At 37.3% G+C, this 27,841-nt stretch overlaps 1 protein-coding gene across 4 annotated transcripts in view; it reads right to left on the reverse strand.

Annotated features, from left to right (window-relative positions):
* CPNE8 (copine 8) overlaps nt 1-27,841 on the reverse strand; it is a 104,703-nt gene that overhangs the window by 12,503 nt on the left and 64,359 nt on the right. For 2 of the 4 annotated variants that reach the window (XR_010469613.1, XM_005498108.3), the window contains exons 11-17: nt 27,026-27,101; nt 22,027-22,080; nt 19,012-19,073; nt 9,384-9,430; nt 7,632-7,813; nt 5,583-5,710; nt 1,915-2,017 (exon numbers count right to left, since the gene is read on the reverse strand). Coding sequence is in view for 3 of the 4 variants with exons in the window: in XM_005498108.3 (XP_005498165.2) it covers nt 1,915-2,017; nt 5,583-5,710; nt 7,632-7,813; nt 9,384-9,430; nt 19,012-19,073; nt 22,027-22,080; nt 27,026-27,101 (652 nt within the window). In the remaining variant the exon portion in view is untranslated. Of the gene's footprint in view, nt 1-1,914; nt 2,018-5,582; nt 5,711-7,631; nt 7,814-9,383; nt 9,431-19,011; nt 19,074-22,026; nt 22,081-27,025; nt 27,102-27,841 lie in introns of those variants that run through there. The other 2 variants (XM_065048993.1, XM_021280440.2) reach the window with 2 other exon arrangements.

A 27,841-nucleotide genomic window follows, 5' to 3' on the forward strand; every position in this document is an offset into this window, starting at 1 on the left:
CAGTCAGTCTGTGATTAAGGGCCACAAATACAGTGTAATTGTATCTGAAATACAGGGCACTGCCTAAGTCAATAATAGTGAGTATGGAATATTTTCCAGACATGAAGGCATTTCTTACAATATAACACCTTTGGTTTTTCAGATGTTTTCTAGAATCTTACCACTTGACTGTAAAGAAAACATCCTTTAAAGACATTCCTACTCGGACACAATATTATGTGACACAATGTTTATGAAACAGTAAGTGGCAAGGACACGATAAAGACAAATAGTTAACTTTTGCATATAAACTTAAGTGCTGGCATTTCCTGAATGACAGTGTAACCTTTAAACAATTTGGTAAAACAGAATGTGTCTGACATATATGCTGTAATGAGAAAGATGCCTAAAAGCACAATTAGTGTTAAAAAATGAAATATACTCTTCTTGAGTTTTATACATATCAAGTTGCATTGAACATCACTGCCCTTTTTATTATTTTGGATATTTTCAAGACAGAAAAAACTGCTATTGAATAGCACTTAATTAGTTCCGTCATGGTACGCTGTGCTCACAGTTCAAAGAGTACACAGAAAACCAAATGCATCTTCATAAAGACAGCAAATATTCCCAAATGTCCACTCATTCCAAGCTAACAACACATCTGTATTTCCAGACAGTTGCAGGCTAACAGCTATTATTCCTGGAAATTAACTATTACTGGAAACAAGGTTTTTCTGTGTCTTAGTGGCAAATTATTTACTTAATTTTACAAAACATCAGCCAACTGAACTTGTTGGTCTCATATGGACTTTAAACTGAGGGACAAGTTAAATCAAGAGCTGCTCTTTTTGATCCATGGAGCCTTTTTATTACCAAACTTCTAAGCTAAACTAGAGGACGAACCTCCAAGCTAAAAGCTTGTTCATCTGCTTTAAAAGTGGTTTATCCTATTTTAATACTGGAAGAGGAGAGGAAGCAAAGTGGTGCCTTCAAACACACTTGTAGCTTTGGGTATAAAAACTTAGAGGTGGGATGTCAGAGTCCTTATTGACACGGACCCTGTCCTTGTGCTGCTAGCTAGAACTTGAGGGCGTCTTGCTCTCCAGGGAAAGAGATGCAAGAACATTTCAGTAATATTTGCATGTGCACCCTACAAACCAGAATGGTATTGAGTCTCTACTGGAGGTAGAGACAGTGGGCCTCAAAAAACAGGCTGCCTAATTCTACGCTACTCATTTTGACATGATGCTCAATTATTTTAATGTAGGCTTTTCAGCCACCACTTCACTAGCAACTAGATCCGCTGTGGTATGTTCTAAACTGTTAGTATAGATCTTTTCAAATCCTGTCTGATAGCTGTTTCTGTGCACTTTCACCTGACATCTCCCAGGCGCAAAAGTGAAACTTGTTCATAATACAGTTTATTAATTATAAGCATAGCTGTTTTGAAGAGAAAAATATTGAAAATAATGTAGAAGCTGAGAAGCAACTAAGAATTTTTAAAATTCCAGGGAACTATTTAGAAGGAAATCAAATGACTGGTATGCTTGCCATTTGGGATCAGAAAGTTTGGAGCAGTTTCTAAAAAGTGGTGGTGGTGGTGAGGTGTGTGCATCAAAGCTGTCTGCAACTACTAGAAAGAACAGTCCACATGGTGGAATGTGCATGAGGAAGGAGGAGGCAAGAATCAGATGAGGAAAACCATATGAACACACAGTGTCGGAGAGGAAAAGTATCACTTCCCACAGAACACTAGTTAATTAAGCTGAGATTCAAGTTTTGGTTTCTTTTTGTCGTTATGCATAATAAAAAAATGTTAATTTATGGAACAAATTTAGTGCCTTAAATATTAACTGTTTTATTTTATCACCCCAAATATTAATTCCTAGAAACGCAATTCCTTTGAATTTCAACACTTCCAGCAAAACTTACATTTACTATGGATTCTTTTGTTTGAGCCATATCAGAAATAACTCCATCTGTGATAATGAGAAGAACAAAATACTGGGAGCCATCTTTTACTGAAGCGGCATATCTAAGGGAAGAAAAAAACAACATTATAATAGTAAAAAAAACCCTTTATACAAAGGAACTAATATGAAAAGAAGCTTTATTCTAAAAATTTGACTACTAAGGACTAATAAAAATACAGAAATATGATGCAGTGGATTTCAAAAGTAAAGACATTCATAATTAAGATGGACATTACTCTTGAATGAGAACATCAGAAAAACATTAATTAATACAATATTGATAGTGATAATCTGCATGTGTTGAATCAGTGAAAATGGGAACTGTATCACTACAAAGAGGAGCGTGGACAAAATGCCCTTTAAAAAGTCATGAGTTGTTAGAAAGTCTAAGTTATTAAACAGTTATTACCTCTAAGGAACATAGCTTGGTATGAAGGGAAGATGCATATAGGTTTTATAACACAAATACAATTTATCAGGAATCAGCACGTTACAAAAATATTTCACTAATTTTTTTCTTGTGTTACAAAACCAGGTTATATACTGCTGACCATACTAGCAGACTTACAGTTCCCATTTATGTGCACATTTGTAAAATGGCTGAACACGCACCCTGCAGCCTTGGCTTAGATACTCATCTCTTTGCACCAGCCACACACGTGATTTCAAGACCCAAACTTCTCCCTGTTCTGTACACAAATACAAGACGAAGAGTATCCAGTGCCATTCCAATCCTGCCTCAGCTGAAGGGCCTAAGAAGCAACTGCTCTTGAAAAATGAGCAGTTTTTGAAGATTTGGAAAGTCCTGAAAGATGGTGAGTTGGTAGCAGCCACACTGAACTCTGTGGCCTGCATACCAGAAATTAAGACTTAGGTTCATTTATCTTCAGCTCCCATGGGTCAAAGTGTCCTATATGGTTAGTGAAGAACTTAATTTTTTTTTGCGTGGAACAGGCTGCTCCACTTGCTGCTTCACTTGACAGCAGCCAATATAGTTACAGTTCTTCATGAAGGCTCTTGGTGCTGTGAAGGAGTCAAACAGGAGAACCTTGTGATAAAACTGGTGATAAGCAGTATGGAGAGCGGGACAAAAAAATATGAGTCTCCCTATGAATACTGTGGAATGCCCCAGTACAGAATATGACTGTCACTGTCTCACTGGGCACTGAACATGAAAGGTCTGTGTCACCAAACAGGATCTGTTCTAATGATGCTCATGATGATTGCACGTGCTTAGTAAATTCTAACTCTGATGGTATACAGTGCATTTGCAAGCGAGTACGACCAATAAATAAGATGCTGTGACCACAACATTTGGAAGAGTTTGGAGGAATGTGTGTGAAATGGAATCTACAACTCACTTAAAGTCACTACTCTCCTCTCTCTCTGTCCCCAAGATACAGACAGGTAGAAAAGCCACACAGACAATGAACCTGTTGAACATCTATTTACATCGTGGCAGTAGGAACAGATGGTTAAATATCTAGATTAATAAGACCTACTGTAGAATACATTTTCTCTGCCATGCCGACAGTTTTTTAACCTCATTTTCCATAATGTTTACGATCTTTTCGTTGATGACTGCAGTGACAAGGGATGATAAGACAAGAGAGTAAAGCAAAAAATCATTATTCTTTCTGAGCACTTAATACTACATGCCCACACTGAAGAAATTGAATAGAAATTTGGTTATTTCACAGAATAACACATTCTGAAGTCTTCTGCAAGAAAGATTTTCTATGAGGAGGGGAGATAACAAATGACACTCTGCAGAATCTGGTGTAGATAATTCCCTAGTCAGGGGAAGGATAATAAAGTCATTACCTGCTTAAAGAGCTTCTGAAGAGTTCTGAGATCACAACAGGATGGTAATATCTGACACAGTTTCCAGAGATTTCATCAGAGACATATTTGAAGTAGGAGGGATGTGGGAAGAAGTTTCTTTGAGACTGAAAGTATGTTCAAAGAGTAAATGCAGCTAGATCATAATTTCTACTACCATGTATATTAAAGTCAATAGAAGAGTGAAGAAACTGAACATTGAAAGAAAATCATGTTACTGAGAACTGGGCTGGAACATGGACTGTATTAAGGATGATCATGCAGTAGAAATCCTCAGGAAGATACTTAACTTTTTCACTATAGTACAGTGTGATTTACTACCAGAAGGAGTTTCCAAAGTTTGCAACCACTTGATATTTAGACAAAACTTTAGTGGAAGAACTACATATGCAGGTGGCAGGCTTCTGGAATTCTGCAGAAGTTGACAAATATCCCTGAAAAACTACTGGTTAGAAAAGGAACTCAATGTATGCCAATGCTTTGATGGTACTAGACGATGAATTTTTGCAATGCACAGGAGGCTTGAGGTTAACTGCAAAATTCTGAATCAGCCAGCTCGGCTGATACAATAGTTCTAAAGAAGAAGAAAGAGCCAAAAAATCAATGAGTTGGATTTCCAGTTTACATGGCTAATACAGACAACAAATGCCTGGAATTCCATACATGGAATCCAGCTCTCATAAGGATTGGCATATTTCCTCACAATCTGAAAACTACTACTGGAGAGACCCGGCCAAAGAGAAGATTAAAAGCAAACAGCTAGTTGCTAAACAGAAGCAGTGGAATATGCATGTACATAATTTGCACGGTATGATTCGAAGATGGAACAACTAATCCTAATGATAAATAACTGAAACCAACCCAAGCCATGCTGGGGTGCACAGAAAATTCTTTGCACTATGGAACTTGCAAATTATTTTTCATTGAGCTATAGAACTACCAAGAGGAAGAACAGACAGTAAATACATATTTTCTGCAACAATTATATATTTTGCAAGCTCATAAATAAAACATTAACAGTACAATGATTTATGCATCCCTACTGCTTTATTTTATAAACACTAGTTCTTTCTCCGTATCTATAAATAAAATAAACTCTGTTCAGGTAGTTACTTGGCTAAATTAGCTGAGACATATCACTTTTCCTATACCAACACATGCAGGGATACTGTAAGTCATTATCTTGTCTGCCACAATAAGGCACCATTATCCTCTTTAAGAAACTTCTACAAACACAAGAAGGTTTTACTTTGAGAAGCTAGATGAGTTGTTGCATAGCACAGCATCGTGGGTCCCCAGTGGTGGCTGCTGCGCTGTTGCCGTAACAGCACCATGACCAGCCGGGAACTGCTGCGACAAAAAGCTGTGGAAAATTTTGTTTACATTTTGAACATTTTGAGATTAGAAGAATGACATATGCATTAAAAAAGTATTTTTTTAATAGATTGATGTCTTTTCTGTGAAGCAAAAACTCTGTGCTCCAAAGGACAAAAAAGGAGCATGTCAGAGTGATCTCACAAAAATTTTATTTCTTCTGAGATTTTAGCAGAGGGTGGATCAACTGGATCACTTGTATTTATTTTTAAACAGTGATGAAATTCTTCATAATACTATCACATGCTCTTCAAACCTACTCAAAGGTACAAGATAATCATGTTAAACTGAATAAACAAAACAACCGTAAATAACTTTTTCAATGTTGAGCATCATGCAACTGTTAGACTTGTATGTGATAGTTGTACTGAAAGTAAGAAGTTTCTGTGAATTACCTATTGTGATGCTTACCTGGCTACATGATTAATTACAGGGGCAAAGTTTGTTGGTCCATAAAGCTGTACAGATTTTAGACTCCTGTAATATGCCTCCATTACACCATCGATTCCATGGCAGTACGGATTTTGAGGGTTTCCATTCTAATGAAAATAAAAGATGATTAATCACTAAAAGTAATTATGAAGCAAAAATTACGTAGGTTAGTGAACACTACCTGGTGTATATTTTTAAATGGCAAAGACCTAAGCATTCCAGGATCTATTCAGAGAGTTTACTACAAGTGACTAATATAAGTGCCATGGCTGGTTATGAGTGTTAACTGCTTAGGGAAGGAGGTTCTAGCAGCTTCGTGCTATTGTATGTGCAGCCTGAATCACTGGAACTGGTTCCTAGACATAAATACTATCCTAACGAGAATGAAACAGTCTTTCTTACATGTAAAATACTAACAGGCATTTCCCTGTGTGGAGTTAAGGTATGAATTACAGGGCAGATATAAAACTGGAATAATTTTTAAGAACACAGTTCTGGCTCAACTATTTCTTACTTTAAAAATATGAACAAAAGAAATGGTAGGCAGATCCTGATGTTCCTACACTATGTGAGTATAAGGTAAGCTATAAACTCTTCATTCTTTTGGTGTACTGTTCTGCATTGGAAAACTGATTCTTGGACTGGTATAGAGAGATTAAGAAACTAACATATTCTTTGGGAACCCACTGAAATGGCTGGGACAGTAAATTCTTTGGGCTGGCATTTTACTGCCTATCTCCATAATGACTCTATAATAAGGATACCTATTTACAGATGACAATACAAACACAAGCTAAATCCCAGATTAATGACCCAATGTCAGGCCAAACAAATGATCCATGTAAAGCTTCAAAGACTTCCAAATAACCTTACTGTATGTGACACCACCTCACTGCCTTAATGTACCAGTATCTCGTTCTGAGGTAGAGTATACCTCCCTGCAAATCTGGAAAAGCAAAGGAGATTTTAAATGGAATTGATCTAGAATGTTAAAAGAGTGTTGAAAACTGCTTAGCATTAAATGGGAGATGCCTACATGGAGGAAGGAAGACTGTTTTTTCCTCTATATTAGCACCATAATGCCTCATTAATTAACTGGATTAACTTGAGAAACCGCTTTCAGAACTGGAAGCAGCCAAGAATAAGTCTGCTGTTTTAATAGCCTTAAGATTATATGTACCAATATATTTTAACTTGCTACACGGAAGTCCAAAGCAAGTCTGTGATTCAAATTAGTATCTGCAATTGCACCTGTTCTAAATTACTATCCATGTGGAAAACCTTTCCTTGAGATAAGACATATGGCATTGTTTTCTAGCACAGGCTGACAGAAAAAATACACATCTACAATCACTACTCTTCTGCCATGTCTTTGTTGCTATCTAATTTACACTCACCTGATATAACTACACTTGCTGTAATTCTGACAACTTTATCTTACAGAAGAATAAAAACCTCAAAATAAGCAAGTAGATAAAACATCCACGCCAATCACAAGCATCAGTTACAACACATCAAGCTGTCTGGAAAATCCTGTTAGATTTTAGGTTTGTAATTTAACTGGCACATGGACCAGTCTCAGATTTGTTCTGGTCACCCCAGTCTTAGAGTCCACTTAGTTATCTCTATGTCTCTAAACTAAGCAGCCTGGTAAAGACAAAGAGATCCCAGAAAATGAGAGAGAACAGTAACAATAATAATGAAAGATTATCTTGGATCACGATTCACTTGCTTCTTAAGATAGAACAGCTTCAATCTAAATTCTTTCAAGCATCTGCTTCTCATGCTGCCACAGATGAGGTTAAAGATAATTACTTTATTACTATTTTTGGCCTACAGGGACTTCTTCATTCTGGATTTCTATCAGTAACTTCACTATGATGAAAAATTTTGAAATAGCCTTTTAGACAGAAGAATCACCACATTCTCTGTTCTCTACTTGTCCAGTAATCACTTAAGACTGAACCTGAATTCCAAAAATGTTGTAGTAAAGAAATTAAAATAATTTATAAATATTAATTTACTTACCAGTGCAAACTCATGTGATACTCTCCCATCTGGCGGGAGTCTAGCTCCAAAACCTAGAGCTGGGAACATTTTATCACTATCATAGTCCTGAATGATTTCACCTACTGCTTTCAGTGCCATGCCATAGGCATTCAGCTGATAGGGATTCATGTAGTGCAATGAAGTTGGCTGTGAAGGGTTACCTGTTAAAGCAAGGATCAGATTCACTGTAAAATGGAAACTTTTCAAAATTTTCTCTCTTAAAAATTATAGAAATCTAAGAAAGTAGAAATTGTAAAGAAAAGATAATTAAAAGAAAATGAACTTATTTCCTGAATAAATAGAAGTGGTTCTATCAGGTTAAAATGGAGTGTTTTGAATACATTTTAATAGGTTAACAGCAGTGGCTGTAAACCTTCTCAGCATTGAATAGGCAACAAGAAACTGTGATTAGACTTAGAATCATAGAATGGTTTGGGTTGGAAGGGACCTTTAAAGATCATCTAGTCCAACCCCCCTGCCATGGGCAGGGACACCTTCCACTAGACCACTTTGCTCAGAGCCCCGTCCAACCTGACCTTGAACACTGCCAGGGATGGGGCATCCAGAGTTCTCTGGGTAGCCTGTTCTAGTGTCCCACCACCCTCATGGGGAAGAGTTTCTTCCTTATGTCTAATCTAAATCTACCCTCTTTCAGCTTAAGGCCATTACTCCTTTCCTATCACTACAGGCCTTACTAAAAAGTCCCTCTATAGCTCTCTCCTAGGTCCCCTTTAAGTACTAAAAGGCTGCTATAAGGCCTTCCTGGAGCCTTCTCTACTCCAGGCTGAAGAACCCCAACTCTCTCAGTCTGTGTTCACAGAAGAGGTGCCCTAGCCCCCTGATCATCTTCATGCCCCTCCTCTGGACTCATTCCAACAGCTCCATGTCCCTCCATGCTGGAGGCCCCAGAGGTGGATGCACGACTCCAGGTGGGTCTCACAACAGTGGAGCAGATGGGCAGAATCACCTTCCTCGACCTGCTGGCCACGCTCCTTTTGGTGCAGCCCAGGACACAGTTGGCTTCCTGGGCTGCAAGTGCACATTGCTGGGTCATGCCGAGCTTCTCAGCAACAGCAACCAACACTCCCAAGTAGTCCTCCTCGGGACTGCTCTGAATCCATTCTCTGTCCAGCCTGTATGGCTGGGATATCCCCCTCTAGCTTGGAATTGCCCCAACCCATGTGCAGAACCTTGCACCTGGCCTTGTTGAACTTCATAAGGTGTGAATTTGTGTTATATTATAATATGGTATACACTTTGAAAACAGAATTCACAAAAGTATTATGACATTCTGAAAGCAGCTTTGGAGGAGGATCACAACTTTGCTTCATCTCACTGCAGCCTCACTCCACCTTAAACTCCTTTCTTTTGCCCCTCTCTGTGAGGTCATCTAAGTTAGCCAGTCTTCTCCCAGCAATAATAATAATAATAATAATAATAAAAACTAACCAAAAAGTACACTAGTATTTGCAAACTGCTCCTACCTGTTAAATTTTATATTTAGCTTTTTCAATTTTTATGTGTTCTGTTTGCCCTGCTTTTCTAGGTAGGAACTGGCCTCTAGTCTGTTGCTCAGCAATACAGAATCCTGATTCCAGGTGGTGCCAGGCATACACATAATCAATAACACGATGAAGTAAAGCAGAATACTGATATAGATACACAGATATGCACACTTAAATCTGAACAAAGCACATACATACACAAGACTTCTATTTTATTTTTCCTTACCATTTGAGGCTGTGAAATCAATAGCTACTGTGAAATTGATTTGGGTTCTGCAGAAAAAGCAAATACAAATTTTATTAATAGTTTTACTGTTATGTGGAAAAATAAACAAGAGATGATAACATTGTTTGTGGACAAACTGTAGGACAATGACTTTGTAATACAGGAAATAAACACTGAAAATACTCCTTTATAAAGGTTCCAGTCAAGAGCTACCTAACGTTATTTTATTAACACAATGAAAACAGTTACTTTACTCCATCCTTCCTTTTTTTTTTAATTGTTTATGAAAAATCCTAATTGTTAATAAGGTTATTACGATCTATAACCAATACTAATTCATTTTCATCAGTAATACTGATTTTTCCTTGTACATATTTTAGCCCTAGTCATGGAAGACTTTGGCAAGGGAAGTCAGGTTTTACTAATCTGCTGCTTTTCTTAACACTAAAACTGTATCTTCATTCAGAGCATATCTGAAATCATGCTATGCATAAAATCTTTCTACAGGATATCATAGTTTTTGGCAGTGGATTTTATTCCTGTGAACATAATCAGTACTTTGAGTGAGCATATCAAGGTAATTCTTGGAAGACAAAAGTAAAATCTGGAAGCAGCAACATAAAGATCTGTATTTGGAGCAGTAGCTAAATAAATCCATTATCATGCATGGATCAATTGTTAGCACTGAGTTGCTGTCAGAAAAATTTATCATTAATAGACTTTTACAGAGTGACAATCCAATTAAATGTAGTTCTGTTCCACAGCTTTCTTCATGACAAAATACTGTCGTTCTGGAGATAATCTCTTAGCTAGTAGGACTCTATCAGGAAAAAGAGTTTGTACGAATATGAAATTGATGTTTTGCTCAGATTGAGTCTTTTACACCTTCCTTCAAATTTCTGCCTCTCACAGCATGTGCACCTATGAACTAAATGACCAAATTAGCAAAGATGAAAGCTCTTTGAAAGTTACTGAACAGATTTAACTCATACACATTTTGATTAAACATCAACAATTTGATACTTGGCCTTGCAGTAACCGTTTCCTGTTCAAATAACCTCATGTGGCCAGAGAAAATACTGTTTATTTCATAAAAAGCTGTGCATAAGGAAAAAAAATCACATGGAATCATTTTATCATACTGATCAAGGCCAACACAAAATAAGCGAGGTTACAGGTTGACTCTGTCTCCAAAAAGTGGTATTATAAAAGTCTACCAATGCCCACAGTATCAAGAAGTCATGCAGTTCCTTGGAACACGGTCAGCCCTGACTATGTCTGAAAACACTGTGGCTTGAACAAAAAAAAAAACAGTGAAAGCTGCTGCAATCTCTGAAAAGTTCAGAGACCTAAGATTTCCAAGAGACCCTTTCTGCCAATACATCCGCATTCTGCTTTATGTGGTTTCACCAGAAATTTTTTAATGGCACAACAAGTCAGATTTTGTTTGATCTGTACCCAAATGCCAGGCTCTGCGGCTTCTTAATCACAACATCCTTCTGCACTGTCAGTTAGTTGTAAGAATAAGGATCTGGACATACATGTCAACTAGTTTTCTAAACTACAGTATGCAGAAAAGTTGTATTCTTCCTCAGATAAGAAGGGGTTAGGAAAAACAACAACAAAGAAGCCTAATACAATACAGTTTTCAGATTTATGCTTGAAGTTCTTACTGGCACTGCTAAGCAAAACTGCATTGGGGCTATAATCCCCTGTACATAAATTTTAAGGGCTTTGATGTGGTGTTATGCTTGAAGAGCAAAACAAGACTCCTCTGAGCATTACATGTCAGGTACATCTAGCACAGAAATCTTTCAGTGTGCTGAAGAATGTGCCACTGCGGAAAAAACAAAATAAAAAAAAAAAAAAACAAAAAAACCAAACCTCAAACAGCTTTTCCTCTGCATAAGAACAGCAGAACTTATTTGTAAACCAATTTTCTGGATCAGCTGTTATGATCCAACTGGTAAGAAACAGAGTTTCGTAGATAGTGAATTCAAGGCAGAAACAAGAGAAAGCACAGTAAAAGAAGATTAAAAAGGAAAACATCTAACAAAAGTAAAATAAAAAAATATTAAACCCACATCTAATGGCAAAACCAGCAAACCTAATTTTCATGTGGCTACAGGTGATGACTGACAGCATCAGTTTGTGAAGTATTCCTCAAACTGGTGTCTATCTGTATTAAAAATATACTGCTCCAGATAACAGAAACTTCCCTGGTAAACTAAAAAACACCCTCTCCCATTTACAATCCAACATAATATGGACTATGACTTTTGTATGTTACAGTATCTGCCAATTTGACAGCTATAAAAATCATGACATAAAATGAGATTGAATCTGATGTCTACATCTCTATAATTTGTTTCCATCTGTAGGTACATTCCCAAGACAGTGTCATGCAAGAACTTAAACCAATTACACTATTTCAACCATTAATAGATGACTGTACATAGTTTCAAATTCAGTTTCCTAAATATAGGTTCCTAATGTTATTTTATAACCCCCAGGGTACTTACTACACCATGGACATTTTTGGTAGTCTAAAATGGCATTAGATGCCTACACAGTCCAGGAAACTTCCTCTCACTCTTAATGCATCTGTCACTTTTTCTTATGGACTCATGACCCCAGAGAACATCATTCACATGTTACAGAGGACCAAGAAAGCTACAACAAACCCTGTTAGAGCAAACCTGCACTGTTATTGCCCTGTTTTCAACGATCATTTTGTTTGATCTGTCATGTAACTTCTGTATGGAGAAAAGAAAGCTGAGGGGAGACCTTACTGCTCTCTACAACTACCTGAAAGGAGGTTATAGCATGGAGGGTGTTGGTCTCTTTTCCCAAGTAACAACCAATAAGACAAGAAGAAACAGCCTCAAATTGTGCCGGGGAGGTTTAGTTTGGATATTAGGAAGAATTTTTACACCTAAAGGGCTGTCAGGCATTGGAACAGGCTGCCCAGGGAAGTGGCGGTGTAACCATCCCTGAGGGGTTTAAAAGACATGGAGATATGGTGCTTTGAGACAGGGTTTAGTGGTTGACTTGGCAGTGTTAGGCTAATGGCTGGACTCAATCTCAAAGGTCTTTTCCAACCTAAATGATTATGATTCTGTTATCAGAAACATCCCTCTGAATATGATCTTATGGAGAAGAGACATAGAAGCCCAAGTTACACAGGGCACCAGTGTCCTCTGAGGAAAGGAATAATGAATTGCAAAAAGGTACAAAATAAAAGTCAAACCTTGCAGCCAAAATTGTCAAAATATAATTAAATCTTTGAACACTAAACCTGGTCTTTCAAGCTCAAATAAATAATTCAACTTCAAGTTAGTATCTCTGAAAAAACTATTTTCAAAAATGAACAAGTGTATTTTGTGTGAAAGATTATTACAAAAGGTATTAATTTCTCTACTGTTTCATCGGGACTGAAAAAATTAAACATCCATAACTAAAACGTTAATCCAGGAAGGCTAATTTAGAGGCTGTGTGTCATGAAAACATCAGGTATCACTACTTTGGAAGCCAAATGGGATGACTGGAAAATTCATCTGGATGATATTTTAAGAAATGTTTTCTTGGCAACACATGTTATTCTGGAACCAAATTAGATGTAATTAATATATCTGAAAGTCCACTTTCTTTTTTCTTGATTTCTACTACATGTTTTATTTCTTTTTAACAGACTAATTCTTAGATTGTATCAAGGACACACTATTAGGTCACTGTTATTAACATATTAACTTTCATCAACACTAACTTTTAAAAATGAGATTATTGATTATTATATTTTATGTAAAGGGACATTAGTTGAAAAATCATTAATTCAGAATAAGGACACTCAAAATGTTAAAAAGCATATAAACTTGAAGTCTTCAAGACAAATTTAGGTGACTGATTAAATGATGCAAATTTTAAAACACAAGAAGACAACAAAACCTGTTGTGTTTAATAAGGAAATTCTTTGGCTAAGGCTCTGTTCCTGCTTTTCCAACTGTACAGTTCTCCAAGGAGCTACATTAAAAGCTCATAACACCTGCTACATCAGTGATGTTGCAAGGTCATGAGGGTTTGCACAAAAACCACTAAAACATTGACACGTGGCTAGGCAGGCTGAGCTGCTCAGTGTCCTGTCCTGTCCCAAGAGAGAGTTCAGGCAGAACATCCATGCACAGCAATGTGCCCTATGGATTCGGAGCTGAACAGATCACTACTGCTCTGCCAGAATTTAGTTGGTATAGAATAACATGATCTATTTGATACCTGGACAGCTGATTTCATCCTGTACTATGACGAGAAATGAAGAAAGTATCTGAAAAAGGAACAGTAATCACTTCGCAACCACAGAGTGGCAACTTAGTTTCTTTGGGAGAACAAGGTGAGACCTATCCTCTTTTATTAAGAGCTGTATCAGCACTGATATACGTAAGGGAACAAACTAAAGCCTGGGTGTAGCTTCCTACTAGGCTTGATAACATTTGTAACGATTATATTTTTTCTAAATAGTACATTGGAAGGAAACATGAATTTCCTCCTGTGGCTTCAGAGTGACAACCAGCTGGTCTGTTAGCAGGGGGGAGCTGCTGAACGTTTGAGGACCACTTACTGTGCACAGCTCTACAACAGAGCTAATGGAATAACTAACACTACCAAGAGGCTGTATCCTCTCCATGGCATTTAAGTCCCCAGTGACAGTCAGTTCATAATTCCCCCTTTGCAGATGCTTGTTTGGCCAAATGGAGAATCAACATAACGAGGATTTTTCTGATAAAAGCTCTATAAGATCTTCCTCTTATATAGTCTTATTACTCATTACTCCCCAAGGATACAATAAACATCTGGTAAAGCCTCCAAAACATGTAGCTCTGGCAGCCCTTGCTTGAAAACTCTCTTGCACACCAGGTCTCCTCCGAACATTAAATATGCAGGCCATTGCATTATATGGTGCACTGGCTGGATGAAAATAGCTGTCATGAAAGGAGCTCTAAATTTCCTTTATGACCATCAATGACTCAATATAATACAGTTAAAAGTGTATGCCCAAAGCCCTTAGAATCCAAACAACATGTGGGTGTTCATTTCCAAAATCCTGGGCGAAGGTAAGGCTTTAAATACGATGGGAAGAAAACATTTCCTCTTATCTTCCACTAATTTGGGACAGAAGAGACGACAATATTTTGGGGTTGCAAAAGGATTCAGCTTCTGATTTTATTGATTTACAAATGCCCAGAGTAACTTAGTAGAATAGGGAGTGATCTAAGAAGTCTAACAGGCTAGAAACTTCCACATGGAAATATCCTTTCAGTCCACTAAGTCTTGCAGATTTTTGGCTCCTGGTCTCTCCTACAGACAAAAACAGAGGAGGCTATAAACTAAGTGTTTCACAGGCATTCCTGTAAACCAGGATATTTTCAAGTGCATTCCTCTTCAAGGCCATACCCCTTACATTCCTGAGCTTATTCACATATTAGGAGGCATTTTGATAGAAATACGTTATTAATTGTTAAGTGGCAGGAGAAGTCTGATTTTGAAACAGACATTAATTTCTAGTACAATGTACTTATTTTAATCATGGGAAGACCAGTGTGGCAAGATACGTGATTAAGTATCAAGATGTTAGAAAAAGTCAGCTACTAAGATGGCACCCCTTGACATAACATTCAGATGCAAAAGAAACAGCTACCTCTTTCCTGCCATACTGCTATAAAACACAGTATTATGTAGTAAAACAAAATTAGAACTTGTGGATAAACTTCTATTTAATTCTTCAAAGCTCTTTAAAAAAAAACGGTCATATTGATGATAGTTACAATGCAATATACCAATTAAACAGATGCAGACTCAAAACATAAATTAAATCAATAATGCAATCCCAATTTGTCACACTTAAAGACGTCAAGATTTCCATTAAATCAGTATTAGTTCTAGACACCTCAAATCAATTCCAATTAAAGTTCTGAACATGAAGTATTTCATAAACATCCATTTAAAAGAGCCAATGTTGTGTCAATTGCAGAATCAGTGTTTTCTTCCCCTTGCCTAACTAAATGGAAGTAAAACAGGGAACTAAAAAAGCAATTTTGGAGGCGATGCTTGATGGGAAAACAGACTGATTAATGATGAAATCTTCTCCCTTCCTTCAAAATCTGTCAGTTGGACTGCAACTGATACAAAGTAGTATTAAATGAGACAAAGGAATGAACAGAGAAGCCAGGGAAATGACACTGAGTCTCAGCCTTCAGGCCATGTTTACAAATAAAACTGCAACGGTTGCAGAAGGAAAGGTAACATTTTATACACCTACTTCTACAGTTGTCACTGGCATGAACACAGAAATAACTGTATGAATCACTAACCAAGATTCTGTATAAAATAATTAAATGATAAGTATTACTGCTTACTTTTAAGTGCACAGCATTTTACTGTTTTACACTCTTTTTATATAAAAGAGAGAAAAAAAGCTTGAACGGTAATTATTAATATCACAAGTCTTCTTTGACTTGCAGTTACAGAGATGTATACAAAATATCAGTAACAACAAAGTAGTATTTGTATTCAAAAATCCTATTTGTCTTTAGTATATAGATAATTAGGTTCATTAACTTGTATTGTAACATCTCAGTGGGAAATGTGATAAATCATCCAAAAAAGATTACACATGCACACATTATATTCTTTTTTTTTCCAAATTTAGATACAAAACTTAATACCTCAGTTCCTTATACACACTCTTCTTGTAGAGATGAATGATGAATGAATGGGAAATAAGATAGTGGAGGTATATATGTACAATACACATCAAAGAACAAACAGCTACACTAGAGGTAAAACTGTTTCTTCATGCATCTGTGCATACAAATGCTTCATTCAAAACAAACTTTTAGTAAACATGGATGGATGGCCATTTTCTGCTTCTGGTAAAGGCAACAGCAGTTCTAATAAAATTGACCTGTTTCTCTCAAACTCTACAATTTTGTACTAAAACCAGAATACTTGCACAAATCAGAAGTGCTCCACAACAGATTGACCACGACTGTTCATATGGAAATCACATCCAGAGCCTTGATACTCCAAATACTCTTCTATTATCTCAAGTAGCTATCTGTTACTCACAGTGGTTCAAAGCAGGCACAACCCGTATTCATCATGAGAAATGGACTCAGAAACACAAAATTACCCGGTTTCCTAACCATGGCAATCTAGGTGCCTGAGGAACGGCTTGCCAAGCAAATATGCCAATAGGATTCTTTATAGCATATAGAGTTTACATGTTCTTCAGCCGTTAAAGATGCAGTAGTACCTTGACAGCATGCCTGACCAATATTAGCAAGTTTTACCTTTGCTAAACTGTAACAGATTCTAAGGCAGTCAACAACCAAATTAAATCCTCTCTGAGGAGAAACTGTAGGATCCAAAGAGTGCAAAAATAGACAAGAATTATTCGAGCAGCAGTTTCCATTTAACTGAACTGGAGGTAAGGATAGCAATTCTAGAAAAGCTTGATAAGTTTGTAGTCCAGAAACATCCTGAGTGTACTAAAGAGACTTTTAACGGCCCCAAACAGACTCACCTCGGCCCTCCACCAGGTGCCTCTCCACTGGCTCAGGAGCCACATTTCAGCTGAGCCTTCAGTCCCTGTCTGAGCTACGTCTGAGGAGTATAGGTCTCCAGCTCAGTCAAGCCCATGCCTGGCCATGAACTTCATTAATCCAGATCCTGACCCATGGACTGCCTTCCTGGCTTGACCTCCCTGCCTTGTCCACCATAGTTCTGCCTGGTAATGGTTGGACCTGGTCCTGACTTGGATCTGTGGTTTGCCTTCCCAGCCTGACCTTGGTCTGCCTCATCAGCGCAAATTGCCCTGATGATCTGGACTCTCCATTGAGACTGGCCACCATCTCTGGGCCTGCCCTGCTTGTCTTGCCTGTGCACTGCACAACTGGCTGGTGAGACCCCACCTGCCAACCACACTGCCCAGCTGCACCCCCAGCTTCCCAGACCTCCTGGGGAGGGACAGCTGCCCTCTCACACAGCCCCTTCCTTCCACTAATGTGTCCTCCTACTTACACGTCTCCATGATGGGCCTACACAGCTCCCTCTGAAGGTCACCCATAACCAGCCGTGTACACCATACAACATTGTAATATCAAACAATCAAATCAAATGTTGCAGAGGCTCTGTATCTTATCCAAACGAGAAAATACGTTCAGCCACCAAAGAGCGAGCGAATCAGCAAGGTAAATCACAAACTTCTCCAAAGATACTGAGTAAGAATTTTAAGGAGAATACATCCACATCAATGTTAAAAACCCTAATTAAGCATTCCCATTTTTAAGTACTATGCATAAAACATTCTTGTCAGGTTTAATCTTAATGAGCCAAAAGACACAGTGTTTTGAGATATGTAACAGACTGAATTTACCCTTAGTGAAAATATTTATTTTCTTGGCTGGAGATCAAATAGCAGTGAACCTGGATCTCCTAACTTCAAAATTTAACTGTTTGGAGAACTGAAACATCAAAGAGGCTGTTAGTCCTTGAGAGAGAAAAAAACTACACTCTGCAGCAGCCCATGGGTTAGGGTCAACAGTTTGGAGAACATCTGAACAACAATCCATTCCCTCTACAGGTCAGCAGTTCAGTGCTGAGTACAGCCGCAGGTTGTGGTTTTTCAAACCGCTGAAGGCAATGGCAGGCCAGAGAGCTTACTGACAGTTTCTCTGCAGCTAACAATTATGATGGGGGTTGTCACTTTAACTTAATGAACTTTGGCGGTTAATATGTTAGGAATAAACCTTAAGCACATTCTTGTCTGTAGGATTATCACTGTTGGGAAAAAAGGCAAAGTCTTATATTGCTATTGCCAAAACACAACACAGACTTATTTATTATTTTGGCTGAAGCCTGGTTGAAGACTGGCATAAAAACTAACTTGTTTCTTCACAGGTAATCAATGCTCTAAAATAAATGTGGAATGTATATTCAGATTTTATTACTCAAAAATCCACATTAAGTACCTAGGAACATATGACAAATTATTTCCATTTATCTTAGAGAAGAATTGTGTTCTGGTAGGGAGGTTAAGAGCCAGAAATCTGTGAAATTCCATTCTATTTCAAGGCATGCTCTAGGGTAAGCCATTTGATGCTTCTGTCTCTACTTCCCTTTTGGGAAAATGACAATAAATGAGAAATTGAACATAAGTTTTACATAATTAGTATTGAAGAAATGCCTTTGCAGGGGAAAGTCTCTAAACAAACGCCAATATTAAGTACACCAAAGGTCAGTGTAATCAGAAGAAATAAAACAGCATTTTACTAATTTGCTAGCATATGGGTAATTCCCTTTCGCTTAATCCAATTTTCTCTGGCTGATCAGTGGTCATTACTCAGTGTTTTAGCACCACACCAATTCCAACATTATAAGCGAAGTTCCATAACTTAACTTACATCAATAACTATCTGCAGGTTTTACATAGGAAAGGACCGCCTCTAAAATGAGGAAACAATACAGCTCTTCACAGATACTACTTAGAGTCATCATATGCAAAGTACATATACAAATTATTAGTGAATGACAATGAGATTGTGAAAACGAGAAAGGTTTGTTGCCAATCACATACCCGCCTTTAATATAGTCAAGGAATGAAACTTCTGTTTCAATTAGGAAGGAAAGCAATGTTACCTGAAAGCAAATAAAAGACAGTCAGACATGAATTGTCATTTCCCAGCTGAACAAGTAGAGACATAAGCACAATGTTTTTGGAGCTCTATCCTTAAGATGTAATATCCTAGAAGATTAAAAAAAATCTGCTACAATTGCTCCTCTTTTTTAGTTTTTTAAGAAAAAGCTAAGGGATGGAAGGTTGTATTCCAGGGCAGGTTACCACATGCATCTCTTCTGATCAGTGTGCACTACACCTACACATGAATATTAGAGGCTGAGTGACAATGCATCTATCCTTTGAGTATTTCAACATTGCTTAAAGAACCCAATTACAATTAGTTATGTCATTTCTCATCTCAAAGTGATATTGAGTATTAATGCAAGCCAAGAATGAAAAAAATCTAGTAAATTATACATATATATGAAATATGTAAAATAAATGAAGTGGGATATATAAAAAATGCAAAGATAAGAAATTTCTTCAGTCCTAGCTTCTATCACTCAGAAACAATAGAGGTCTAAAACACAGACAGTGGTCTAAAGGTGTCACTCGCATTTCCAGCACTTGAGTCACAGAAGTATAAACTCAAGTGGAAAAGATCCAGCATTCAAGATCTTCATATACTGCACAACATCTATGAACCAAATAGTTAAATCCAAATTATTTTCATTTTATTTACAAACTGACACACAACTCTCTCACAACATAAGTACACCAGGCAGGCAGGCTTAAGTAACTACTCAAAGCAAATTCACTAATAATGACACAAAGAATAAAAAAAGGATGGAATTTGTAACAAAATTTGATTTGCCTCCACCTGCAGCAAAATATAAAAACTGAAAATATTCCTATGTTGTAAATTTGGACTCAGAATGAGATTACAGGTAGTAATTCTCTCTTCTATCCTAATTCCTTTGTCACAACTACTCTATGATCCTAAGTGACTTGCAAAGTTTAAAACCATCAAATTACCCTTCAAGTTGAGAACATAAGTCATAACAAAGTTCTACCAGACTATCAGTAGCTTAGTCTTGCATATAAGCCTGCAATCTCTATACATTTTCCCACTGGACACAGTCATATGAATGATTCAACTGTTATTACAGCTAGTTATCTTGCTCCTAATTAGTTTAAACAAACATTTCAGTGAATCCAATTTAAAACGTAACAAATGGAAACACACGCCACCCTTCCAAAGTGGCCAAAATGTTTGCTTCCATACAGACAATGACTACCAATGCTCCAAGTTTTATATGGTGACTTTTAAATTGTACTACTTTGCTTTGTTTAAAACTAAACATTTCTGCTTAGTATGTACTTTGTCTATCTGAATTTAACATGACCCCTGAAGTAGTAATGAATTGAGATGGCTACTGTAGGTACACAGCACTTAAAAGCAGCAGTGTGGTAGCAGTCAATGATCTATATCCACTTTACATTAGTTTTCCAGAAGCCAACTTCCTATCAGTGAAAACAATGGTCTTGCTGCCTGCTCTTGAAATTTAGAAATCCGTGGGATAAAGAATATTTTTGGTGAATGACAGGGAGAAGAAAAACAAAACTTCAGGCAAACACATAGGAAAACGGCAATTTGGAGAAGTGTAAGAGAAGCCGGAAGGACTAACAGAAGTTAATGACAAATGGAGGCAAAAACGACTTGATGACGAAATTACAAAACCAACAGTAGAGAAGACTGGTAGAGAAGGAAAGAGAAAAGAAATTTACTAACAGCATTTTATTGGGAATTTCCGTGTAATTTGAGACAAAGCATAACAAGACACAGTTGATTCTGTCTGTCCAAACGTAAGAAAAATACATTCTTTCAAATGCAGACATTCATATGAAGGTGTCAAGATATTTAAAATTAAAATCAACAGGAAAATGTAACATGTAAACGTATTTTTTTCTCTTCTGTACCCTAAGACAGATTTCGTACTTACAATTTTGAACACACTTACCTTTGGTATTGATTTAAAATAACCGCTTTTTATAAGTTACTCACTGACTTAGCGTAACAGAACTTTATTTTAACACACTCAATTCTAGTAAAAGGAATATGTTAGCAAAAAGTAAATTATCTAATGAATCAGGTCTTGTATTTTAAATGTTTGTGGACAAGCTGCTTCTGCCTCTTTTTCACAATTTAAAGCAGAGGTACAAAGAAGTGTTTATTTTCCTACTGATGAACAGACTTATGCAAGAATGTGAGAACAACAGAAAATTCCTTCAAGGCTACAGCTCAGGGTGAAAGTCGCCCTGTGCTGACGTCAGTGGAACTGCTCATGTGGAAAATAACCCACAAGCTGGATATGTTTTCAAAAAACCATATCTTATATCTGATTAAGTTTTCCAATATGCAGTTCTTCAACATTTATCTTCATTTTTTTTTTGTAACTGATGTTGGAACATCATGGATGCCAGAGCACGGAAGTTGAGGAAGCGTTGAAGGGAATTATTTGCATTGCTAGCAAATGCTTCATAAAACAGAATATGGCATATGAATGAAAGGACATTAAAATCTCATCCCAAACTATACAAACAGATCTTTCAACATAAATTTACAAAAACCTGCTGGTAATAAAAAATGATTAATCGCTTTGTTTAGCCATGATAAGCATAATAGCTTTGACTGATGCTAGCTCGGGAGTTAATTTAAAAAGAAAATTAACTTTTTAAAGTGCAGATAAATTTCAGATAAAAATTAAGTGTTCAGTCCAGGAATTCCAAGGATTTGACTAAAACATGGGTACAACAAATTTGGAAAGCATTGGCAACTTAACAGCACACCTGCACACAGCTTTTATCTGACTCCTCAAATTAAAATAATCTGAAAATAAAAGTTGTGTAACAGTAAATAGTTTACTGTTGTGGTATTCACAGAAGGTTCTGTTCTAATCCTGTTAAATTACAAGCCAACTACACTGTGTTTCAAGAGAAAAGCATCCAGTAATATAAAATATATTTACTTACTGTTCCAGAATTAACATACTTTTTCTTTTTTCCTTTTTTCTTTGGATTTATTACCTGGAAACACAGATAAAAATATTAAAGCAGTATGATTTATGATCTAAAATAAAGATAAGTGTTTAAATATTTTCAATGCAGAAAGTAGTCTATTTTCAGTGAAATCTAAATTTATTCAGCATACTGTTTACTTATGCACCTCAGTGATGGGATATATGCATATTTCAAAAGCCAGTGAATTTATCTTCATGGTACCTGCTCAGTAAGCCAGTGCTGTTATTCACATTTGACAACTAGGGGACTGAGGCAGAGGTGATAGTGTTCACTAAATCTGAGTGCTCAGTGAAAAAACACCTCTTTGCATTTTCACAAGATTCTGCATTTTTCTGCACTCCTGATTGCAGTGTTTCAGTGTACTGTGTCACCGCTTCTTCATCTCACAATGCACCTCTTCACATTCCAGTTAATGTGTTTCCATTTTTGCCTCAGTATTATCTGATAAACATGAGAGTCGTTTTACTCCCCATTTCTGTATTTGATGCAGTGACAGGATCTGGCTGACTGGAAAAGCAATTCTGGGGGCAGATCATACTGTCCCAGAATTAAAACTAGTCAGTAATTTCATGAAAATGGTGCAGACCACCACTTGATTGCTGTACAGGAGTTGCAGGGCCTCAAGGCACTCCCCATGCACAACAATCTTCATGGAACTGGACTACAAAGCATTAAACAGTTTTCTTGAATGTCTTGAGCCCACACCTATAAAATTTCCCGCTGTAGTCCCCCAAAAAATTGTTTCCTTTATGAATACCTACCCATTCAAAGGCAAGTCTCAGCCAGTTTCATTACATACACATTAAAATGTATTCCTGCTTTTCTCAAAATTGTACATGGAACTGGAAGCAAAACATTATTTTGTTAATTAGGTTGATCAACTATCTCCTATATAACTAGGAAACTCAAACCCTTGTGGCTTACTGCCAAGTTTTACTGTAAACTACTCACAGATGTTCTGTGAATGACAAGGAATGAAAACATTCCCAACTGAAATCTTAGTCACTTAACTGCTATAAAATATTTAAACAATTTTTCCTGAAAACAGGAAAAATAGTAATACATGTCTTCCAAACATTCTCTTCCCCCAACCAAAATGAAATTACATTTTAAGATCATATTCCTTGCACAACATACAACAGCTGTGAAATGTAAGGCAGAAAGAGGTAACTGTCATTTGAGGTCTTCCCAAATAGGCTCCCGTAAGCCACAGTTAACTGATAAGTATTCTTCAAAGCTTTTACTGCCTCACACATACAAAGGCCCTTTAACACTTAAAAAAACCCCCAAACCAAAACCAAAACCAAACCAAACCCCAAAACAACCAACAAAACAAAACACCACCACACACAAAAAAGCCCCCAAACAAACCCTGTCCCTCCTATAAACAGTATCTTGACTGATAAGCAATGGATTAAATCTGTGTAATGGCGGTTTATACACAATGAAGTGATTCTTGTTGAACCAGAATCTCAGCCAGAAGCTGATTCCTGCTGACAGCTGCCCAGAGGAGGAAGATGAAGGTACCAGACTGCCTGCCTGCCCTGTGGCCCTTCATTCACAGCTCTCCAGAATCCAGTGGTCAGGCCTGAATTTGCAGCATATTTCTTGCCAGCAGTCATTAAATGCCAAAAAGCAGATTCAGATGAATCTTCTGCTTCAGGTAACTTGACAATTGGTTTCTAAGGAATTGCTAGGAATTTCACTGGAGCTTGGAGTGAAATATCACAGGAAACAAGGCATCTCCTTGATATCAAAGAGTAATTACATTACAGCTTGTCTCTCTCCTATAATTCCAGCTACTATAATTATTATAATATTTATTTTTTCTCAGATAGCTTTCTAAATAAACCAACATTTTTTAGCCTCTGAAAGCCTTACACCCCTGCAGTAACCTAGGAAGCTACATGAACTTTCACCTGTTAAAAAAAGTCAATTGAAAACAGCTTGTCATAGCAATATTTCTAATCTGAAACTATCAGGCACCCACTCAAACACGAATTTCTCTACCTGCCTTGGGTCAATATGTAAATGCAAAATAATTTAAAAATATTTTTTCCAGTCTCTCTTGCTCTGATATTGCACAGCCTGATCAAGTAGAATCAGTAGCAAAGCACAGAGGATTGCAATGTGGGGAGGCAAACATGGGATGCTCAGGAAATGTGGGAATGTGATATTGATACTATATTTAAGAAATTGCAAAATGACTTAGAATATTACGACAGAACATTCCTGGCAGGGTAGAAGCCATGTCAGTGGTACAACAGGAGAGGACATTTTCACTGCACACAGTAATCTGTGCTGTGACACTATCCAAAGGAAACTGATGTAAATTACAGTAATTCTGTGGCTGATCTCGCATTAGTGTTTGCCTAAACAATCATATTTGTGATCACCTATATTAGGAATATGAAATTTTACAAAATACTGATATTTGATGGCTGTAGTCCAAGACCGATTAAAGGATAGCTTACAGAATAACAAACATCTGAACACCATGCAGATAAAAAACAACCAACAAACCAACACAAAAAAAAACCCAAACAGGCTATAGCCACATAGGCTTGTATTCTCATTATTAGCAAGAATATCTTCCATGAGGAAGAAAAAACACATTACAGTTCTGAGAGACATCGTGCATGAAAATTGCGTGATGCTGGAACTCATGGTGCAAATGCAGAAGCTAACCTAAATCCTTCAAAAAGTATACCTAAAACCCTGAAGAAAGTCTTACATATTTATTCTGAAGGACATAAGAGGCCTTGAAATTAAATGGTCTACCAGGATAGCCATGAGTAATCAGCTGGATTTGTCTTACATCTGAATCACCCTTGGGAGAAGTAGAACCGAAAGAAGTTCCAATCATGGGATAAAGATTACATTGATGAAGATCTCGCAGACAGGCTGGTCAGGAGTTTCACCAACATGCACATACGTGAGTCTAAATTCAGGAATAGGCTCTCCTACCAGAATGGACAAAACGGAATCTTCAAGACAGTTCATCACAGAACCATCCCAAAAGCAATTACAGCCCATATGAATCCACAAGTCACCAGGTGGCATCACATAGCAGAAGTGCCTATATTACCTGCAGTATAACTCGAAGACAAATTAGCTGCTAATTTGAAAGAGAAGATGCTCATACTAACAAGACTATGTTATTGGGAGATTCCGTGGAAAAAGCTTTTCCCATTTTTTCAGATGGCAATATGACCACTGTTGATGTTGGGGAGCCTTAGTTATTACTTTCCCCTGGGAAAGCAGGGGAAGGAGGTATAAGGTCAAAATCTTGGCTTCTGGTAACACTGGAAATCAACAGCAGAGTCACAGAGTCACTAAAGAAATACCAAGAGAAATATCACACACAATAGCCCAGGCAGAAGCTGGGAAGGAGCTCCAGAATACAAGAAAGAAGAAATACTTTTAAGGACATCAGAAACGACAGGGGAAAAATTCTAAGTGCCTTAATTTTTCTTCAGTTCCTATACTTGGTCTACATTATATAAGACATGGGTTGAAACTGCTGCTGCAGGAAGAGTACCCATTTTATGCTACCAGAATGTCTAAAGCGTGAGAGGGCTCTGTGTATGATGACATTTTGCAAGAGAGAGCTACTTTTAACTAGAGTAATCCTGCTGGTAATCAGACCTAGGAATGGGCATTTGTACTGTGGTGTGATGACAGCAACCCATTGCACAGGGGTAAGAATCAAGGTCTAACCCAAAAAGAGCAAGGCTTCAAGAGCCAAGGCAAAATTAAGGCAATTTCTAGTAGGATGCAGTCACCTTTCTTATTTATCTCTTAGGCACTTTGGCAGATGCTATATTTTCCTGGGTTATGTTCATTACTCAACTGATACAAACAAATTTTAAGTTCATTAGAGAGGAGACTGCAGCTTCTTTAATATGAAATAAAGGAAAAAACAACCAACTCAAAACTGGACCATTCCTGTGTTTAGTATTATTTATAAATTCTGAAAAGGACAAAAGATCTCATATTTTATAATCAAAACCAAATTCCTTTATGTCACTTCAAGTTTGTGCATCTCAATTTTTGTTTGCACAAACTCATTGTTTTTTTCTGAGAATAAACGACAGCACATTTTGAAGATTCAATAAAGTTCGATCTTGGAAAAAAAGTTTATTTTTTTGCAAATCTCAATAATCTCAGACTAAATTAAGAAAGAAGTCTTAAATTAGAGATTTATTAGATCTGAAATAAACAAGTCTGCACAATTTTGGCCAAAGGGCACTGAGCAGAAAAGAGGAAGAAGACTAAGAGGATACATGGATGCAGCCTGCATTCACCTACAATACATGATAACATCTTACCACTATAATTGAATTGACAACTGCCTGTCAATCCCAGTAGCTGGCAGAAGTGTAATTCCTAAACTGCAAATAAGATGCAAATTTTTAAGCAAATATGGTAACCCACCACATGAAAAACCCTACCAATAAGTAAGATAAATTTTCTGTCACTTGTAAGTCCTTCATCAAAACTCTAAAGGTTCTGAAGTCTGCACTTAAAATAAAAGGCATGTGAGACTACATCTGATGTAGGGATCAACAGATATTCTTCGGATTGTAGAAAACAGCGTACAACACAGGTAACAGTTGCCAAAAGGAGAAATAAATGACGAATTGTTCATACACAAATGGGGGTAACCCAGTATTTGTTCCAAGTTATTACCAAGTTATTACTGCTTCAGGCACTCTTCCTGCCCTGTCACAGCCCAGCGCGCAGACACAGGCACACATACCTACTTGTCCTTAAATCCTTTTATGAAACGGCACTTTCAGATTCTCTGTTCTTCTTTATAAAAGAAATGTGAAATAATTCCAAAGTGTGATTTTCACAAGCACTGTGCAGATTTGACCTGTTTGCCATGAGAACATTTGAAGTGTTCTCATATGTTTCCTGAAAGCGAGTAAATACTCACAATACTTACCTCGTACACATTGAACTGAGATTGCCCCCTCGACAACTCTCTGTAACTTGTTGTGAATTCTCCAATGAAATCATGGCTGTATTAAAAAGAAAAAAAGGTTTTCCAATCAAATGCACAGCATTTATTAATTGAAACGTGTATTAGATCTATTTACGAAAAAGAGAAGCACAGCCAGTATGAACTGACATGCAAGGAAGAAGCAATGGCAAAAGATGTAATTTGCTTAAAAAAAAGCTTTATTTTTCCCTCTGTTTGATGTTCACTCTATTAGTAATAACAGTTTAGATGTGAAAAGTATCTTTCTGATGTTTTCTGCTTAACTGAGCTGCACAACAAGGACTAGGCTTAAATTAGCGATCTGACCCCAATGTAAGCTTACAGAATCTGAAAAACCAGAGTGGGCTATCAAAGACTATCTCCATTTTCTCACTGGGTGACCACTGTCATCATGGACTCTGAACTGTGTACAGGACTACATGAGAGAAAGTAAGACAGGGAAAGGAGTAACAAACCAGAAAAGACCAGCCCTACCAATCGGTGAATATGACGTTGAGTGGTACTTTTAAGGGGAAGACCCAAAGCTTATTTCAGCTGCTGTGTTTTCCCATTCGGGAGAAGAAAAGCCACCCGCTGAGGCCACTCATCTTATGGTATTAGACACCATTGGAAAGCAGACCTTAAGCTAACACTAAAGCAGTGGTTATTGAGCTTCTCCTTTCTAAATTCTATTCCTGCTCTAGGAATACATTCAAGACTCCTGTGCTGTCACCCACGTTTTGACAACTGCTTTGTCACCTCCTAAGCAGGGGATGGCAT

Source organism: Columba livia, chromosome 1 (genome assembly GCF_036013475.1).
Source record: "Columba livia isolate bColLiv1 breed racing homer chromosome 1, bColLiv1.pat.W.v2, whole genome shotgun sequence".
Lineage (NCBI taxonomy): Eukaryota > Metazoa > Chordata > Aves > Columbiformes > Columbidae > Columba > Columba livia.